This window comes from Schistocerca piceifrons, chromosome 2, assembly GCF_021461385.2.
Source record: "Schistocerca piceifrons isolate TAMUIC-IGC-003096 chromosome 2, iqSchPice1.1, whole genome shotgun sequence".
In the NCBI taxonomy this organism is placed as follows: domain Eukaryota; kingdom Metazoa; phylum Arthropoda; class Insecta; order Orthoptera; family Acrididae; genus Schistocerca; species Schistocerca piceifrons.
This window is the reverse complement of record NC_060139.1, coordinates 63,854,705-63,876,368: the sequence shown is the minus strand read 5'-3', so window position 1 is coordinate 63,876,368 and position 21,664 is coordinate 63,854,705. Positions and strand designations below refer to the sequence as shown.

General features: G+C 42.2%; 1 protein-coding gene across 1 annotated transcript in view; it reads left to right on the top strand.

The window, feature by feature from the left end:
• The first annotated feature begins 254 nt into the window (after nucleotides 1-254).
• Nucleotides 255-21,664, top strand: part of LOC124775149 — a 45,283-nt gene continuing 23,873 nt past the window's right edge. Inside the window, exons 1-3 of the mRNA XM_047249989.1 lie at nucleotides 255-270; nucleotides 13,075-13,223; nucleotides 18,154-18,331. Coding sequence (XP_047105945.1) covers nucleotides 13,085-13,223; nucleotides 18,154-18,331 — 317 coding nt within the window. The 5' untranslated portion in view covers nucleotides 255-270; nucleotides 13,075-13,084. The remainder of the gene's footprint in view (nucleotides 271-13,074; nucleotides 13,224-18,153; nucleotides 18,332-21,664) is intronic.

The window sequence follows — 21,664 nt, the reverse complement described above, 5'->3', positions numbered from 1 at the left end:
GTTTGTATCAATAGATAGTTCCAGCAGGACAACTGTGTAGTTATAAAACTCATTAAAGTATATTGCCGTGAACATTAATTTGATATGAACAGAATCTGATAACAATAACCTTGGAGCATTTGCCCCAGAGACCAGAAATTTTACGCGTTGAGTGTTTTGTCCACCCAATCAGAGCTTATCGCTTATCGTGTAGCTTGTTATCATCGGCCATATATTTTGCCGACATGACAATACGACAGCCTTCAGCGCTCCGAGTATTAACGAAATCAGGTAAGCTCTATGGCAGCTGCAATCCGGTTTCTAATTCATCCTTTTATTATTAGCGCTTAACGCCCACCGTCAGTAATTGTTGATGGAAAATAACAAACAAGCAAAGTTTCTTTGTTTCTCACTATTTTTAATAAGCCTGTTTTAAAGAATCAGTGTACGTCAATTGTCTCTAAGAAGCTGTCCCCTTTCGCAATCGACTTACCGGTGTCTGTCAGAGAGGTGGAAGCTTTACGAAATAGTGTAAGTAATGACGCCGGGATATATCTAATTAAGAACCAGAGATGTGTACAGAAGTGACCAGTATTTTTACGCGAAAACACGAAAAGTACAATACTTGGACTGACTACTGCTCCGATAATTGTGGCCTTGTTTTAAATGCCAAACCAATACCACCCGTATTGACCGTCTATAAGCCGTGTCCGCTCAGTGAGAGGACTAAAATCATGGACTTCCCCCTTTTTCCATTAACGAATGTAATTCTGTCTAGTGACGTTTTCATTTGTTATGGGAAAGTGCACCTGTAAATTTGGAGATGCGCAATAAATCCACTGAGCTCCGAACACAGTTCACTGGTACAGAAAACGGTTGATCCTGAAGAAAATTACTCTCTTTACTTTAATACCGGTGGCGCAATTGCTTGACTGCCTTACATAACAGCATTTAACAAGAATAGACAAACCGATGAAACTACGTCACTGTTTCCTTGTGGATTGACATAAATGGTTTTGGGCTTGTTCCCAATTCTACTATTATAAAGATGGAAACTGGGTGTTACCCCAAGAAGCACCAGTCAGATATTTATCAAATTTGTGCTAAATAAATGTCGTGTGACTAGGACCTCCCGGCGGGTAGACCGTTCGCCGGGTGCAAGTCTTTCGATTTGACGCCACTTCGGCGACTCGTGCGTCGATGGGGATGGAATTATGATGATTAGGACAACAAAACACCCGGTCCCTGAGCAGAGAATAATCTCCGACCCAGCCAGGACTCGAATCCGTGACCTTAGGCTTGACATTCTGTCGTGCTGACCACTCAGCTACCAGGGGCGGACGCTTTGTGCTCATGTTCATTACATAACGTTTATTAAATGATTGAACTTTAATTTCAGTCATAACTGATGTCTGTCAATATCTCAATGGCGTGTGTGACCTCTATGAGAACGAATACGCTCTTGTATTCGTTATGGAATGGGAACAAACGCCCGCCGAAGATCAGCATCATGAATTTCTTGCCATGGCTGAAGAACATGCCGTGTCATTTCAGAAAGACTACGGGGTGAAGGCTGATGTGTAAGAGTATGTCTCCCCAGTGGGTGAGCTATCAAGAGAGTGGGAGACCAGTCAAGAATCCGTAAATTCCTTAAAGCGATAGTGGTGTGAACTTTGATGTGGTATCTACATCTACATCTATACCCCAAAAGTCACCTTACGACACGTAGCCGAGAGTACGTCTGATACCACTAACTGATACCCTCCCCCCCCCCCCCCCCCGTTCCTTGCGGGAATTGTGCGTAGAATGATCTTACTAGCTCTAATTTCTCGGATATTTTCGTTGTGGTTGTTACGCGAAGTACAACTTTCTTCCAAAGAATGCCAGCATGGCACCTGATTTTCCTACATTTGTGCTATGTGATCGTTCCAATTTAGGTGGCTCCAGATGGGTACAGTTTCTAATGATTTGTCGCCAGTAATAGACAATAGTGTACTATCTTGTTTATGGAGTTAAAATCTTCTGGGTTATTAGGCCGTGTCATGTTTCTTCTAAAATGTTTGAGTGTTCTAGCAGTTCAAAAAATTGTTCAAATGGCTCTGAGCACTATGGGACTTAACAGCTGTGGTCATCAGTCCCCTAGAACTTAGAACTACTTAAACCTAACTAACCTAAGGACATCACACACATCCATGCCCGAGGCAGGATTCGAACCTGCGACCGGACTGCGCGCCTAGAACCGCGAGACCACCGCGGCCGGCTGTTGTAGCAGTAGTGGACACCAAAAGATCCCGAGGAAGATCCCAGCCGAGGGGTCGAAACGTCGGACATTTTAGAAGAAACATGACGCGGCCTAATAACCCAGAAGATTTTAACTTCAGTGACAACGGCCACGAAAGCCTGCAGACTTACATATCTTGTTTATCTTTGTTACCCTGGTCATGAAGGGTATGAGCATTCATTTAGCCCTCAACAATTATCAAATCAATCCTGTTGTCACATCCAATAAATATCCACACCTCGATTCTAAGAGCTGGAGGAGTATGTGTCATTGAGAATCGCTGCTTGCCGTGATCTTTGACCCGCTGGAAAAGTACCAGGAGATTATAATTGAACCGATGGTGTCCCGATAGCTGCAGTGTGGGTTGCATACATCACAGGACACTGAAACTTAGTAGGTGTCTTCATTAATCAGTGCGCTTGTAGTGTATGATAAAAATAAAAGACGTTTGTTAGTATTCATTAGTTTATGGTCACAAGTTACAACACGTGTTCAATATGGTCTCCTGACTCAGCAACATAACATGGTCGACAGTTGCTCGCTGCGCATCGAATGTAATCAGAGCGATGTCCTATTTATCCTTCAGAGCAGGAGGAGTCTGGATACACCAGCAACATAACATGGTCGACAGTTGCTCGCTGCGCATCGAATGTAATCAGAGCGATGTCCTATTTATCCTTCAGAGCAGGAGGAGTCTGGATACACCCTGATAGACACGATCTCTCAGATATCCCCACAACCAGAAGTTACGTGAATTTAGGTAGGGAGATCTCATAGACCACACATCTTGAAACTGTATAGAGATGGTGTCTTTACCGAAAGTTTCTAGAAGCAAATCTGTCACTTGGCAAGAGACGTGTGCTGTCGCCCCATCTTAAATGAAAATAGTGATGTGGACAACTGCGTTCTTTATGAGCTGGAATCATGTGTTGCAAAGGAGTCCTTACAACGTGCTGATGTCACTGAACACGTGACACGCCTGTAAGGTGTCATCTCCTCAAAGAAAAACGGACCGAGAATGAAGGAGCTTCACTTGCTGTCGCATAAGCTGAGTGCAGTGGATGTTCCTGTACAACACTTGGCGGAGAGCTCCATATGCGAGAGTTATGTGCGTTCACGGTACCGTGCTGAGTAAGATGTTTCTTCCCATTAAAGAGTATTCCCCGGCCGCATGCCATCCATTTCGATGCGTGTCAAAAAGAAGAGGGCAAATTCAACGCTTCACATCCTATCTGGGTGTCTTTTAGGGATATCAGTGTAAAATGCACCGAAAATCTTTGTTGTAACTATTGACCAGGGGAGAGAAAGACCGTGTGACACAGCTCGAGCACTGGCTGTAGAATTTTTTTGATGTGCTTCACCGTCGGCTATAGCTACAGCAACTTCATCAACAAATACTATGGGAATGGGCCGCCTCCCTCCCTATGTTGCACCACCTAACTTACTTGTTTCTTTAAATTTCTTGATCGTATTCTTTAGCCCCTTTATTCACATAAGGCCTCTTTGCAGCTGTGGCTGTCGGCGATATTTCAACAAAAAAGCGCTGTTATTGCTGCCGTTCTGACGAGACAACTCTATGAGCAGTGTACGGTCTTTCTTCTCAATACTTATTGCGTTTGGAACGGAAACCTCCATCCCTCTTAACCCCTTACGCCAACAGTCGCTTCATAGAAGAAATCAACAGGTATTGCCAAGCGACAAACAACATAGTGACGTCAAATTTGGAAACATTTTTCATTCTGACTGGTTACAGCTTCAGATTTTCGCCTGCGGGCAAAAAGTGAAACTTTTTTTTTGCATACTTCGCGAGTGCACCAGTTAATGAATATACCTATAACGTTTCAGCGTCCTACAATGTATACTGCCCTCGCTGCAGCACTCGAAACACCGTCATTTTAATTATAGCCACCCAGTATGTATCACTCAGAATTGTTGCTCCCTGTGATCTTTCACCACTTCATCTACAGACAGGTTGGGATCGATTTGACTACAACAAACAAAAGTGGGACTCGTCGCGAGATACAACAGAACGTCACTCGCTATCCCAAGTGACTCTACTCCACTCACTTCTATGTTGTCAACGACATGCTTTCAGTGCTAAACAATGCAAGCCGAGTAATCTCTTCTTGACAGCTTGTGGTAACACTCTGCCTGTAGCTTCTGCCCGGATTTCAACTGTTACCATCCGTCCATTCGTCGGAGCCAGTCCAACGTCTCTAATATTTTCGCGGTGTAATCTTTTGTTCTGGAAGATCCTGTGCCTATTCTTCATGTCACACACTTTAACTGAGCCCATCTCACCACCACTCGATTTGCAGTTATTGCAGGCTGTCGGTTGATGCTCCCATCGTTTATCGTATCGCGACATTGCTGCTCGCGCTGGTCGAGATCCAATGATTGTTAGCAGAATATGGAATCGGTGGGTTCAGGAGGGAAATACGGAACGCCGTGCTGGATCCCAACGGCCTCGTATCATTAGCAGTCGAGATGACAGGCATCTTATCCGCATGGCTGTAACGGATCGTGCGGCCTGAGTCAACAGATGGGGACGTTTGCAAGACAACAACCATCTGCACGAACAGTTCGACTAAGTTTGCAGCAGCATGGACTATCAGCTCGGAGACCATGGCTGCGGTTGCCCTTGACACTGCATCACAGAAAGGAGCGCCTGCGATGGTGTACTCAACGACGAACCTGGGTGCACTAATGGCAAAACTACATTTTTTCGGATGAATCCAGGTTCTGTTTACAGCATCATGATGGTCGCACCCGTGTTTGGCGACATCGCGATGAACGCACATTGGAACCGTGTATTCGTCATCGCCATACTGGGGTAACACCCGGCGTGATGGTATGGGGTGCCATTGGTTACACGTTTCTGTCACCTCTTGTTCGCATAGACGGCACTCTGAAAAATGGACGTTACATTTCAGATGTGTTACGATCCGTGGCTCTACCCTTCATCCGATCCCTTCGAAACCTTACATTTCAGCAGGATAATGCACGACCGCATGTTGCAGGTCCTGTAAAGGCCTTTCTGGATATAGAAAATGTTAGACTGCTGCCCTGGCCAGCACATTCTCCAGAACTCTCTCCAACTGAAAACGTCTGGTCAATGGTGGCCGACCAACTGGCTCGTCACAATACGCCAGTCACTACTCTTGATGAACTGTGGTATCGTGTTGAAGCTGCATGGGCGTATCAAGGCCGTTATTACGGCCAGACGTGGTTGTTCTGGGTTCTGATTTCTCAGGATCTATGCACCCAAACTGCGCGAAAATGTAATCACACGTCAGTTCTAGTTTGTCCAATGAATACCCGTTTATCATCTGCATTTCCTCTCTGTGTAGCAATTTTAATGGCCAGTAGTGTAATAGCCCGACATGGATCAAACTATCACTGATGGACAGTACAACTATTTAAGACTTTGCAGTAACCTCACACGCACGACAATCACATTATGTTTAACTAGAGGTGCGTTCTCTTTCTGTACACTATTTTACGTATTTAGTGCATCATCTGACACTAGTGAGAGCTCTACTAGTCCGTATACATTATTTACGTAATTGGCGGAATTGCCTACAAAATGCCATTCGAGGCGGAAGCGCCAGTGTAACAGGAGGCGGGGAGTAGAGAAGCAGTAACAGGAGAATGGGACAGTCAAGAGAACTCAGCTGGATTAGTCACTGGATGATGTCAAGGAAGTAACAAATATACCAGTGACATTTCAATACTTCTAAAGCAGCTCATGTTGACCGTCGGCTGACGTGATTTTGAAGGTGAAACACTAACTGATAACGATAACTAATCCATCACCAGGGAGACCTTACCTAGTGATGGAGAGGGACCATCGGGCACTGAAGAAGATGTTTGTAAAAAATGCTTGAAATCTGCGGAAGAAATCATTCGTGTGTTCCAAGCTACAAAGTGCTTCCAGCAGACCTGCTACCACAATGATGGTGGCGTGGGAGTTAGACAGAGTGGGGCACAGTGATCGAGCAGCTCTTCACAGGCCACACATTTCTGTAGTGAACGCTAAGTTACGCTTGAGGTGGTGTGCAGAGTGACGCTATTGGACAGTTAATGACTGACAAACACGTTCCCTTATCGCACTTAATGACTGGAAACATGTTCCCTTATCGCGCTTATGAAAACTGTAAACGTAGAAGGACATTAACACGTTTTGTGGCATTGTGTACTGCGTACAGTAGAGAAACGATTCAGAGGCGATGGCTGTGTGTAACACGATGACAGTGCACGCCGTCGTAAAGTAGTGTCTGTCAGGCAGTGGTCTGTGGACAAAAACATTCGAGAAACGAACTGACCTGCCAAGAGTCACAACCTGAACCTAACGGAACATCTTTATTATGAGTTCACTCCAAACTGCAGCGTTCACCTAGTCCCAACAGGGAATCATATAGCGCTCTTAGAAAAAAATGTTCCGAGACTGTTACCTGAAATGCTCCTCCATGATACTGACAAGAGGGAGATTTAGTTAATAATTAGATCACTAAAGACCAAGAAGTCTCAGGGATATGACGGGGTATCTAGCAGAATACTGAAGTATTGTTCTATGTGTGTTACCCCAGTACTTAGCCATATCTGTAACTTTTCCATTAGGAGTGGTCGGTTTCCTGACCGATTAAAGTACTCGGTAGTGAAACCACTTTATAAAAAGGGAGACAGGGATAATGTTGACAATTTCAGACCTATTTCTACGCCATCGGTGTTTGCTAAAGTTATCGAGAAGGTTGTATATACAAGGTTACTGGAGCATTTAAATTCACATAATTTGCTGTCAAATGTACAGTTTGGTTTTGGAAACGGTTTAACAACTGAAAATGCTATATTCTCTTTTCTCTGTGATGTTTTGGACGGATTAAATAAAAGGTTGCAAACGCTAGGTGTTTTCTTTGATTTAACGAAGGCTTTTGACTGTGTTGACCACAAAATATTACTGCAGAAGTTGGACCATTATGGAGTAAGTGGAGAAGCTTACAATTGGTTTGCCTCTTACTTTAAGAACAGAATGCAGAAGGTAATTCTCCGCAATATTGAGAGTGGTAGTGATGTTCAGTCCCAATGGGGCACTGTTAAGTGGGGCGTTCCCCAAGGGTCGGTGCTGGGGCCGCTGCTGTTTCTTATTTATATAAGTGATATGCCTTCTAGTATTACAGGTGATTCAAAAATATTTCTGTTTGCTGATGACACCAGCTTGGTAGTGAAGGATCTTGTGAGCGATATTGAAACAGTATCAAATAATGTAGTTCATGAAATAAGTTCAGCCGGCCAAAGTGGTCGTGCGGTTAAAGGCGCTGCAGTCTGGAACCGCAAGACCACTACGGTCGCAGGTTCGAATCCTGCCTCGGGCATGGATGTTTTTAATGTCCTTAGGTTAGTTAGGTTTAACTAGTTCTAAGTTCTAGAGGACTAATGACCTCAGCAGTTGAGTCCCATAGTACTCAGAGCCATTTGAACCATTTTGAAATAAGTTCGTGGCTTGTGGAAAATAATTTGATGCTAAATCACAGTAAGACTCAGTTTTTACAGTTTCTACCTTACAATTCAACAAGAACCGATATTTTGCTCAGACAGAATGGGCATATTATAAGCGAGACGGAACAGTTCAAGTTCCTAGGCGTTCGGATAGGTAGTAAGCTGTCGTGGAAAGCCCACGTTCAGAATCTTGTTCAGAAACTAAATGCTGCTGTATTTACCATTAGAACAGCATCTGAAATAAGTGACAGTTCAACACGAAAAGTAGTCTACTTCGCATATTTTCATACGCTTATGTCGTATGGTATTATTTTTTGGGGTAATTCTTCTGGTTCAAAAACGGTATTTTTGGCTCAAAAACGGGCTGTTCGAGCTATACGTGGTGTAAGTTCAAGAACCTCTTGTCGACCCCTATTCAATACGCTGGTAATTCTGACATTGCCCTCACAGTATATATTTTCTTTTATGTCGTTTGTTGTTAGCAATATTAGCTTATTCACAAGAGTTAGCAGCTTTCACTCAGTTAATACTAGGCAGAAATCAAATCTGCATGTGGAATGCACTTCCTTGACTTTTGTGCAGAAAGGAGTGCAGTATTCTGCTGCATCCATTTTCAATAAGCTACCACAGGAACTCAAAAATCTTAGCAGTAGCCCAAACGCTTTTAAGTCTAAGCTGAAGAGTTTCCTCATGGCTCACTCCTTCTATTCTCTTGAGGACCTACTGGAAGAGCTAAAAAATTAAGCAAATTCCAGTGTTACATTGTTGATTTTCTTTATTTAAACTTACGATTTGTCGCCTGAATATGTTTCTTATATTTCATTTTATCTGTTTCTACTATCGTGTTATAATTTCATGTATTGATTCGTTCCATGACCATGGAGACTTCTCCTTATTTGGTCCCACGGAACAATAAATAAATAAATAAAATACCTTCTCTAGTTTCGACTCTTGATGAAGAATGGGCTGACATTCCTCCACAGACATTCAAATACCTCTCTAAAATTCTCGCCCCCTCCGCACACCCTCACCGTCAGCGTCCAACTTGTCATAAAGGCGAATGGTGCAGACACCTCATATTAACTTCCTGTAATAAGTGTTCAGATGATATTGATCAGATAGTGAGCACTTTGAAAGCCGGACTATCATATCAACACTAAATTTAAAGACTGAAATAAAGGACTGGCCATTTTATCGAGACACAGTATAGTTTATTAACATTGTAGATGGGTTGTGACGGGCAATACTTCATCCTCAAGTGAATTTCGGCTGCAGTAACTTGATCGGTGTCCATGTGAACATCTTAAGTACGTCGTTACGACTTGATACACTAAAATTACGTGCGATTATGGTAGGGCAATGGACTCGCATTCGGTAAGCCGGCGGTCCACATCGCCGCCCAGCCCTCCAGAGCTAGAAACCCGATGGTTTCCCTGAACCGCGTAACCCAGATGTCTGGACGGTTTCTTTTCGAAAGGGCACGGCCGATTCCCTTCTCCATCCTTCGCCAGTCCTAGTTTGTGCGCCGTCTCTAATGTCGTCGTGAGTTGGTCGATAAACCTCAACATCAATTGTTTTCATCCAAACATTACGACGCCCAGCATCAGTCTAGACAACCTAACACTTCAGCTGAAATAGTTCAGGTCGCAGGAAAAGATTTTAATCATTTTATCCAAGCATACAAGGTAGAACCGATATAGGTACTCAAGAAACCCTCCGCCACACACCGTCAGGTGGCTTGCGGAGTATGGATGTAGATGTAGATGTAGAAATGAGGTAGTGTAAGAAAATAATCGTATTGCACACAGTATTTTCTGCTGCAAGAGGTGCGTTCTCAACGTTACGGAAAATTTATGATTTCGCTTGTTTATTAGTCGACTTCGCGTGATTTATCTCTTTGTTGTGTCGCTAAATTTATCTGAAAATTAACTTTATAGTGTTAGCCATATCTGATATTTAGTCTGTTGTCTGCTGTCAAAATGGATACTAGTGTTGCTGTAGTATCGGCGATTGTTTATTTTGTGCATAAATAGGTCAGTGAATTTGCCTTATTTTTTCTGTTAGAACACAATAACGTGAAACAGGGTTTTACAAATGTTAAATACAGATTTTGTTGAGTGTGTAGTGAATAAAATAAGGGCTTACAAGTGGCATAAGCGCTGAGGAAACAGCCGTTGAAACGTTGAAGATGAAGAGACCCTGGGCGCACCGTCACACACCCAAGCGATGAACTAGTGGAAAAAGTGAAAAAAAAGTGTCTGGTTGTTGTGGGTGTGACACTGTGACGACAAAATTTATCATACATTGTCGAATTTCGAAGAAAGGAATTGCTACAAAAAGTCAGCGACGCAGAACTTCTGAAACGCATTATAAGAGGTTACGAAACAAGAGTTTACTGATATTTCATGGAAACAAAGCCTTAATCGTCACAGTGAAAGCATTTTAGGTAGTCAAGACCACTGAAAGCTCCATCGGAGCAGTCATATGTGGAGGCTATACTCTGTTTTCTTCGATTTTAACGGTGCAGCGCACCTTGAGTTCGTGCCGTAAGATCCAACGGCTAATGAGCTTTCCTTACAAGTTGAACGTCGTTTTCGTAAGGCAATCCGCGAAACAATTTGAAGCTTATGAAGCACGGTAATGCACTTGCGCATAATACTGTAACGGTGTCCCAGATTTCATCTTCGCCAGACATGACCCCCAAGCGACTTTGTTTATGTTCCCAAAAATAAAGGCCGTCGTCTTACAAAAAGAAATTGTAGAGAGAGCTGAAAGTTATCACAGTGATCGACTTCCTGAAGTGTTTCGTGGACTGGAAAATAAGCTGACTTAATTTTATATTATAAATAAATAAAATTCTGTCCGAATAACAAATATTCGGGTTATTTTATGAAGACACTTCATATCATGCGCCAACACCTGACCAACAGAGCCGCGTGGGATCAGCCGAGCGGTCTAGGGCGCTGCAGTCATGGACTGTGCGGCTGGTCCCGGCGGAGGTTCGAGTCCTCCCTCGGGCATGGGTGTGTGTGTTTGGAATGCCGGACATTTGCCACGCCGCACATTTGTCACACTTGCCCCTTCGCCAGGTAGCTTGAGCAGCGATCCCTCAGGTAAGGGACGCCCTTCCTCGAACTTCTTCTGTTCGCTTTCCAGCCGTCGTCTGCACATCTTACTCGATACAACCAGTACGCAAGGGACCTCCTTCTTCGACATCTTGGCGAAATAGAGAGCTTCTTTCCCGAAATCGAAATATTTATAACTTTTGGGAAACGAAAGCAATACCAACGGTTATGTCACTGTGTAATTAGTTCTGCCAAGTACAAATACAGATCCCTCTGTCTGTACGGTAGCTTCCTTTCAGGCTTACTCATTGCGATGGAAACAGTCCATCGCCATGGGAGCAACAAGAAAGAACGATGTAAAGAAAATGCGAATGTATGATAATATTTCTTTTTGATCACTGTATTTGTGCCTACTTTAATTAGTATAACCGGATGCCCAAAAGACAATAAGGAACGAAGAAATGGGTATGTGAATGTTTGAAAAGAAGAACGACATATTCCATATTAATTTACTCTCTAAAATCCGATATCCCTTGCGGCGAAACATTAGTTAATAAAGTGTAGCGGGACAATGTTCAAACCATGACTGAAAATACGTTCACTATATAGAGATAAGAACATCTATGATTGACATGTCATTTAAAGTCGACGTACAATCTTAAAATGTTAGAAATAAGGAAATGAAGTAATACAGAATGCAATGCTTGTAACGTAGGTTGTTGTTCTATATTGTTTAGCTCTGCTAACCAGGGTCACAGAGAAAGCATCCTAGGTTTTTGAGGGAAAAGCCGTAATTTTAATGATCAGCAGTACAACAGAAACAAAAAGTACAACTTAAGGAAAAATAATGTAATGTGTGTTCCAGCTCACAAGCGACATTGAAGCAGATAGTTCCTGTGACTTAGTATGGGCAGCGGTTATATTCGACAACCGGAATAAATTAATAACTGGCTCCTTTTAACGACCCCCGGTCTCAGATGAAACAGTTGCTGAACAGTTCAAAGAAAACTTGAGTCTCATCACAAATAGGTACCCTACTCATACAATTATAGTAGGTAGTGACTTCGATCTACCTTCAGTATGTTGACAAAAATACATTTTCAGACTCTATTTTAGATGGACAACAACTTCCGTAATTGTTATAAGTGCTTTTTTAAAATTATTTTGAACAATTAGTTCACGAGGCCATTCAAATTGTAAATGGTTACGAAAACACACTTGACCTCTTAGCCACAAATAATCCTCAGCATCACGACGCATACAGGGATTAGTGAACACACAGTCGTAGCGAGGCTCAATTCCGTAACAAAGAAATTCACCAAAACTAAACGCGAAATATATCTATTTATAAAAGCAGCTAAAAATTCGGTTGACGTCTTTCTAAGAGACAGTCTCCAATCCTTCCAAACTATGTAAGTGAAGACCATATGTGGCTTAAGTTCAAAGAAATAGTATCAACAGCACTCGAGATATTCATACCAAATAAATTAATAAGAGACGGAACTGATCCCCCATGGTACACAAAACATGACAGAAAGCTGCTGCTGGAGCACAGAAAAAGGCACGTATAATTTAGACGAACGCAAAATCTCCAAGACTGGCAAATTTTAGTGAGGCTTGGAATTTGGTGCCGATTTCAATGCGATATGCATTTCATAATTTCCACAACGAAGCTCTCTCTAGAAATGCGGCGGATAATTCAAAGAGATTCTGGTCCTATGTTAAGTAAACCAGCGGAAAGGCTCAGTAAGTACCTTTACTACGCGACATCGACGGTAATGTTACCGATGACAGTGCCACTAAAGTGGAGTTACTAAATGCAGTTTTTTGAAAGTCCTTCACCAAAGAACACGAAGTAAATATTCCAGAATTCGAAATGAGAACAGCTGCAAACATAATATAGGAGTAGGAGGAGGGGGAGGCAAGGGACCCAACCCTTCGGAGCAGGTAAAATCGTGGCAAATGTCCGGCGTGGCAAATGTCCGGCATGGCAAATGTTCGCACACCGTGTGTTTGTCCTTAGGATAATTTAGGTTAAGTAGTGTGTAGGCTTAGGGACTGATAACCTCAGCAGTTAAGTCCCATAAGATTTCACAACCATTTGAACATTTTTGATCTGACCAACAGAATAACACAACTACGATTCCTTGCTGCTGATTTAACTTTTTATCTCTTTCAATATCTTCTGCTGCTTTTTACAAACACTGCTGCTACCAATATTTCTTCATTCACCGTGTTCTTCGTTGTCTGCAGCGGCGCCAAGATGTGGAAGCTGTCGTTCGTGATGTTGCTGCTGGCGGTTGCGGCCGCCCAGGCCGGCCACATAGACGAAGACAGGCTGAGCAAAGTGAAGGCCGCTGTCAGCAAGCTGCGTGCCACGAGGAGCAACGGCCATCACACAGGTACCCGTTCACAAACTGCACTAACATGCTTTGGCTCATCTCTAACGCACGTTATGGTATGTTAGTAGGTTTGATCCACTCGTAAAGAAATGGCGCTGGAAAGAACTTTTTTTCTGTTGGCGGGGGGGGGGGGGGGGGGAGGGGCAGGGGGAGGGTGATCATCAGTCTTCTGACTGGTTTGATGCGGACCGCCAAGAATACCTCTCTTGTGCCAACCTCTTCATCTCAGAGTAGCACCTGCCACCTACGTCCTTAATTATTTGCTGTATGTATTCCAATCTCTGTCTTCCTCTACAGATTTTGCCCTCTACAGCTCCCACCAGTGCCGTGGAACTCGCTCCCCGATGCCTTAAGGGTGGTAGGACGTCAAAGGGGCCGACTTGGAGCAGGAGAGGCATCACAGGACATTTTAATTTCCAGTGTCTATACTTTTACAAATAAATTCATAAAACTTTGTCAGCATCACCACGAAGGATTCAGGATTCACACCCATTGCAGTGGAAGTTCGAAAACATAACAAAATAAATTTTTTTACGTGTGAAATTTCATCATTTTTTTTCACTTGCATTTGTTGCTATGGGTACACTTTTCTTCATAAGTTAGAGAGATTCTTCCATGAATTTTGCACAGCGTACATACAGGTGTATGAAACTCTAGAATTTATTTAATTTATGAAAAAGCGAATGATCTGTTGTATTTTAAACTTCATGTTTAGAAAAAACACAAATTTTGTAGTTAATTACCTCAATTTTTAACACGGTTTTTAATAGATTTGGAATATTCTAGAGTTTCACACACCTTTAAGTATGGTTTGTATGCTGTGCAAAATTCATCGAGCCAACTCTCTTGTTTATGAAGAAAAGTGTACCTATAGCGACAAATGCTGCCATTAGTAAGTGAAAAAAATGATGAAATTTCACATGTAAAAAAAATTACTTCGTTATGTTTTCGAACTTCCACTGCAATGAGCGTGAATTCTGAATCCTTCCTGGTCATGCTGACAAAGCTTTATGAATTTATTTGTAAAAGTATAGACAGTGGAAATTAAAATGTCCTGTGGTACCTCTCCTGCTCCAAACGGCCCGTTTGACGTCCTACCCCCCTTAACAGATGTCCTAACATTCTGTCCCTTCTCCTTGTCAGTGTTTTCCATACATTCCTTTCCTCTCCGATTCTGCGCTGAACCTCCTCATTCTTTCCGTTATCAATCCACTTAATTTTAAACAATCGCCTGTAGCACTACATATCAAATGCTTCGATACTCTTGTGTTCCGGTTTTCCCACAGTTCGTGTTTCACTACCACACAATGCTGTGCTCCAGACGTACAATCTAAGAAATTTCTTCCTCAAATTAAGGACTACTAGTAGAATTCCCTTGACCAGAAATGCCCTTTTTGCCAGGTTAGCCTGCTTTTGATGTTCTCCTTGCTTCGTCCGTCATTGGTTATTTAGCTGCCTAGATAGCAGAATTCCTTAACTTCATATACTTCGTGACCATCAATCCTGATGTTAAGTTCCTCGCTGTTCTCATTTCTGCTACTTCTTATTACTTCAGTGTTTCTTCGACTTACTCTCAGACCATATCGTGTACTAATTTGATTCATTCCATTCAGATATGTAATTCTCCTTCACTTTCACTCAGGACAGCAATATCATCAGCGAATAGTATCATTGACATCCTATCACTTTGAATTTTCATTTCAGTCCTGAAGCTTTATTGTACTTCCATAATTGCTTCTACGATGTACAGATTGAACAATAGTGGGGAAAGACTACATCCCTGTCTTACACACACTTTAATCCGAGCGCTTCGTTCTTGATCGTCCACCCTTATTATACCCCCTTCGCTCTTGTACATATTGTATATTACCCGTTTGTCCCTATAGCTTACCCCTATTTTTCTCATAATTTCGAACATCTTGCACCATTTTACGTTCTCGAACGCTTTTTCCAGGTCGAGAAATCCTGTGAACGTGTCTTAATTTTTCTTTAGTCTTTCTTCCATTATTATCAACCGCAACGCCAGAATTGCCTCTCTGCTGCCTTTGCCTTTTCTAAAACCAAACTGGTCGTCATCGAGCACTTCCTCAAATTCCTTTTCCATTCTTTTGTACATCATTGCGGTCAGCAACTTGGTTGCATGAGCTGTTAAGTTGATTGTGCGGTAATTCTCGCTCTTTTTAACTCTTTCAGTCTTCGGAATTGTGTGCATGATGTTTTTCCGAGTCAGGTGGTATATACATACATTCTACACACCAACGTAAATAGACGTTCCGTTGCCATTTCTCCCAATGATTTTAGAAGTTATAATGGCATGTTATCTATCCCTTCTGCCTCATTAGATCTTAAGTCCTCCAAAGCTCTCTTAAATTCTGATTCTAATACTAGATCCCGTATCTCTTCTAAATCGAATCCTGTTTCTTGTTCTATCACATACGACAAATCTCCACCCTCTTAGAGGACTTCAATGTACTCTTTCCATCTATCCCCTCTCTCCTCTACATTTAACAGTGGAATTTCCTTTGCAGTCTTAATGTTACCACCCCTGCTTTTTGTGTCACCGAAGACTGTTTTGACTTTCCGGTATGCTGAGTCAGTCCTTCCGACATTCATTTCTTTTTCGAATTCTAACTGGAATCTCGTATCAACGGGTCTTTTCCAAGTATATCTCCTCCTCTTGTGATTCTTGAACACAATATTCGCTATTACTAGCTGAAAAATATTACAGAACTCAATTAGTCTTTCTCATCTCTCATTTCTTGTCCCAAACCCGTACTCTCCTGTACCTTTCCTTCTATTCTTTCCCCTACAACTGCATACCAGTGTCCCATGACTATTAGATTTTCATCTCCCTTTATGTACTGTATTATCCTTTCAATATTCTGATATACTTTGCCTATCTGTTCGTCTTCATCTTGCGGTGCCGGAATGCATACCTCGACTATCGTTGTCCGTATTGGTTTGCTGTCGATTCTGAAAAGAAAAACTGTATCATGAACTTTTCACTCTAAAACACTCTCTGCCCTACCTTCGTATTCATAATGAATCCTACACTGTTACACCATTTTCTGCTCGTGTTGATATTAGCCTACACTCATCTGACAAGAAATCAATTTCTTCTTTCCATTTAACTTCACTGACCCATGCCATATCTAGATAGAGCCGTTGCATTTCGCTTTTCAGATTTTCTAGCTTCCCTGTCACATTCGAGCTTCTGACATTCTATGCCCCGACTCGTAGAACGTTGTCCTTTCGTTGATAATTCAATTTTTTTCTCGTGGTCACCTCCCTCTTGGCAGTCCCCTTCCGGAGATCCGAAAGGGAGACTTTTTCGGAATCTTTAGCCAACGGAGATGTCATCATGACACTTTTTCAATTATAGGCCACCTGTATCTTTAATGTAGTGATTTCCATTGCCTTCTGCATCTTCATGCCGTTGATCATTGCTGATTCTTCCGCGTTTAGGGACAGTTTCCCAACCCAAGGTCAACAGAGTCCCCTGAACTTCTGTCTCCTCCTCCGCCCTCCTTGACAAGACCGTTGATAGAACGAGGGTCACTTCTTATGCCGGAAGTCTTCGGCCACCAAATGCTGTTTATTAATCCGAATTATTAACCAAGACGCTACCTCTAGACCACGGTAGTGAACACTAGCGAATATTCGGTGCATACTCGTTTCTTGTGTCCGCTTCTATTCGCTCCGGTGTAAACCAAGCTGAACACTTTGGTTTGCACGTCCCTGTTAAGAAGTGTTGAGAAAAGTACTAAGTAGTACTAACTTCGATGCTAGTAATGAACTTGTATAATTTCTAACTATGTTTTAACACCATGTCGAGAGTTTAGAATTAATTCTGAACAGCTGTCGATAATAGATGCGGGTAAATGCACAACGCTAACCCTTTGGTCAGGCAGTGAGTTTTGTATGGTGAATGAGTATGAATTTGTGCACATATTGAAAGCAACCGAAGTTCAGATATCTTTATTATGAAACGGCAACTATGAGATGTATAAGTCAGCTTACTTTTGGCTTCAGTTTTGTCAGTTTTCCGCTTTACATAAATGCTTCAAACGCCGATAGCCTATTGGCTGCGTGGTTGAATTGAGATATGCATTGTCTTAGTACTTGCAGAATATGCAAATAGCCAAAACTTGTAATAATAAACATTTTCTCATGTTCCATTTCGTTGGACTGACAGTAAACACAGTGTTTAAGTTTCAGGTCTCAAGTTTCATTTCAAATTATTTGAAATACATACATCTACGAAGTGAAAATGTGGTACTGATTCACAACAGACTCGCCTTCTCGATTCTTGTTTTTGCGTCTTGACGCTGCACTGTATTATGTATATGATTTTCTTCTTTGTAACATTGCCTGCTTTATAGGAAAGTATCAGTGATGAAACATTTGATTTTCATCTGTGTGGAAGCTTTATCTCGAACCTTTCTGTACATTTTCTATTCGTAATCTTCAGAAACAGTGACGGGAATCCGTGGAATCTGAAGCCGAGTAGCAGCGTTGTCCTAAAGCGCCGTTTCAACCAGCTTTCCAGTCATCGTCCTCAAGAGAGTGTAGAATGTGATATCTCCGTTTCACAGGAAAGCGATATTTCTTTTAAAGATGAGTACGAAACTCGTTGAAACGTTGCTTCATTGCAATACTGCCACTCACGTGCTAACCCGAGAAAAGTTCATTAGCGAAATTCGCCAATAAGTCCCGTATTTACATAATTTTGATACCATCAGTCACACTTTTCACCTACCACTGTTCGGCTGGATTATTGTTAAGTTCAAATACGCTCATGTCGCTTAAGTGTGCACCATGTACCTCACATTATCAGACTATGAGAGATAAGTCTAATTTATTGAGAAGAAATTGAGAAAACATTTTTGATTTCCTTGGAAACCAGTGGAGTAACAGGCTTCCGTTTCAGGTATTGTGCGCCGCGACGCGGAACTGACCCCCATGGCCTACGAAGAGCAGATCGAGGCATTCCTGGAGCAGCTGAAGCAGATGATGCGGGAACCCATGGCACTCCTTGGTAACAGAACACTGGACCCGCTGGAGGTTGCTGGGCCCATCAACATCAACATCGATAACGACATGATCGCGTACGTTCGTAATGAAACTGCTATCTACAAGTGACGAAATACAACCTGTAAAATATGTAGCTCTACAGACAACTTGAAATGACGTCTACATAGATAGTACCATTGTGTTTTGACAGCAGGCGTGTGAGGATACATAATGAATTATCATGAAGGCTCATTTGTTTAATTGGGTTGTTTGGGGGAGAAGACCAGACAGTGAGGTTATCGGTCTCATTGGATTAGGGAAGGATGAGGAAGGAAGTCGGCCGTGGCCTTTCAAAGGAACCAACCCGGTATTTACCTGGAGCGATTTAGGGAAATCACGGAAAACCTAAATCAGGATGGCCGGAAGTGGGATTGAACCGTCGTCCTCCCGTATGGGAGTCCAGTGTGCTAACCACTGCGCCACCTCGCTCGGTCAAGGTTCATTTGTATTCTCATCGGTGGTACATAGTCTATTGTGGACCGACTGTATTTAAACTTTGAGCAAGTCTAAAGCCCAGTTCCTTCTGGCAATTCTGTTGTTCTTAAGCCTTGTACCTGAAAAGTGAATTAACAGCATAACTTAATAACTGTTCAATTAATCAATCGGCTCACTGGACCTGTTAGTAGTAACCTTACCCAAATGGCTTCAGTCTTAACAGTATTCTGATCTTGCAGAACTTTATACAGTAGAGTAATAGACGATATCTGTGATCAGAATCTACAAACTAGGGCTACAATGAGATAGAACGTCACGACATACACTACAGCTATCTGAAAATAAGTAAAACACTGAAATATATGAAGGAAATTCATTAGTAAAATCTTGAAACGAGACTGTACTACTCCTCTACATAAACAAATTCTTCCGTAAGACGTTATCATATCTTTTAACGAACTGACAAATTCCTTCTACACAGTATTTTCCGCTTGACTTTTGGAACACAACGACCAGAGGTCTAGCTGATAATTCATGATATCGTGCAAAACACTCCGAGAAATCTGCGGAAAATTTCCCGACAGTTTAGATATCGAGTATATCAGTTTTCACGGTTATTTTTTCATCACTTTTCTGTACTACTTGGTTGTAACAGATGACCACACCTGCATCAACATGGACATTTATCTTTCCTCTCTTCGAAGTGCAACACCTCAGTTCATGTTATTTGGTCTTAAAATTTGTACCGCTTAATGGACTGAACATTTGGCTGGATTTTTCAATGTGCCCTTTTCGCTGTCGTAGCTCTAAGCACACAGACCTACAGCTTGAGTCAATGCAGCGGCTTCTCGTCTCATGCCACTACTTCCCATGCTACATAAAAATAAACGTTGTTTTCTACTTAGAACTCGTACGTCTAGACGTCGTATAAGAGGTTCTTGTTTATTTCCTTACTCAAAGACAAATTATTTTCGTAGCTGAAATATTAAATTGCAGCGATGCTATAGAGCTTGACTCAGTTGACTCTAGTCTAAACCTTGTAAACAGTTTTCATCACGTTAACTGTCTTGGTGTAAGAGAAGAAGTGGCGGCCTGTGATCCCTAGTCTCTGAAAAAATCTTAGCATTTGTGCTGATATGTCTTGGACTGAGGGCATGTAACACTTAAAAGTTGTTTCTCCGTCGGATTGTACATTAATATCATCAGCCCTTTTCCTGTTGTCGTGAGTTAAAAGCGCTGTGTGACAGCGCTCTTTCTTTTCTTACAACTTCCTTTTATTTCAGTCTTCATTAATACTCAAATATGCCATTAATTTGCAAGACACTCATTACATTTATCCACACGATACAGCCAAACATCTCTACCACCACGATTCAGAGGAAGACAACAACAAATCACGTGGAATTACACCATACGAGGTATAAGTATGGCCGGCCGCTGTGGCCGAGTGGTTCTAGGCGCTTCAGTCTGGAACCGCGCTGCTGCTACGTTCGCAGGTTCGAATCCTGCCTCGGGCACGGATGTGTGTGATGTTCTTAGGTTAGTTAGGTTTAAGTAGTTCTAAGTATAGGGGACTGATGACCTCAGGTGTTAAGTCCCATAGTGCATAGAGCCATTTGAACCATTTGAGCCATATGAGTCAATAAATTAGTCGCAAACTGGGATCTCTGTCCAGAGCCGCGTGTTGTACGAACCTGAAATTTATTTTCCTTTTCAAAATATTCCCCTTGCAATCTTAAACTCTTATCTCACCGCTCGACAACGCGTTAAAAACCTGCACCATAGACTGCTTGTGGCAGCGTTCGCATCTAACGAGTGACCTCTGGCATACATCAAGAGTATTTGGTTCCTTACCTTGTTGCAATCCACAAGAGCGATGTATCCTGCGGGTACCGAGATACCCCTAGACGCGGAAACAATGTGCCATAGCTGGATAAGGTTCAAATGGTTCAAATGGCTCTGAGCACTATGGGACTTAACATCTATGGTCATCAGTCCCCTAGAACTTAGAACTACTTAAACCTAACTAACCTAAGGACATCACACAACACCCAGTCATCACGAGGAGAGAAAATCCCTGACCCCGCCGGGAATCGAACCCGGGAACCCGGACGCGGGAAGCGACAACGCAACCGCACGACCACGAGCTGCGGACGCTGGATAGGGCCAGCACGATAGTGTTTGGTGACTTTTTTCGTCATTTGCTGAATTTCTGTATGCAACTGAACACAGATTTCGATCAAATACAGTTGTAACCATATGCGGTACAAATTTTGCTATGGACGTTCTAACAATACCACCACTTGCAAAGTAGGTTAGAAATCAGATTAATAATGTTGCTCACGCAGCATATGTTCGCTTTATCGGGCAACAACAAAGTTCTTGACTGTGGATGGTATCGTCTGAATGGAAATAATGAGGTCACTGTAAAAAAGTCATTAATTTGGCACTTATCTTGAATGGATTCTCACGTAGATTTCGTCGAAATCGTGATGCCTCATCTTCTTGATTCGGGTTGATTCCACTTTGACTGCTAGAAGGTCCAGATCCGTATTTTAGCAATATTTGAAGACCTAACAAATGCGTTTTTCAGGAAATTCTTAATGATCAAACAATCTCAGATCAGAACAATGGTATGGTAGAAGTAATTTTGACTTGGTGCTGACGATCCACATTTTTATTAAACTTCATGAAAACTCACATATACTTCTTCTTAACTGTCACATCTTCAAGAAAACAGTTCTGTATCAATCTTCATATATTTAATTTCCACTTTAAACACAAGACTTGACTGTTCTTTTACTAAGCGAAATAACAACCTCTGCCAAAGTGAAACAAAGACTGCTCTGTGCCCATTCGCGCCAAAGCGGTTACAATTAAGTCAAAGATTATGACAGTCTCACAGAAATGAATACACACAAGAACCATATCAC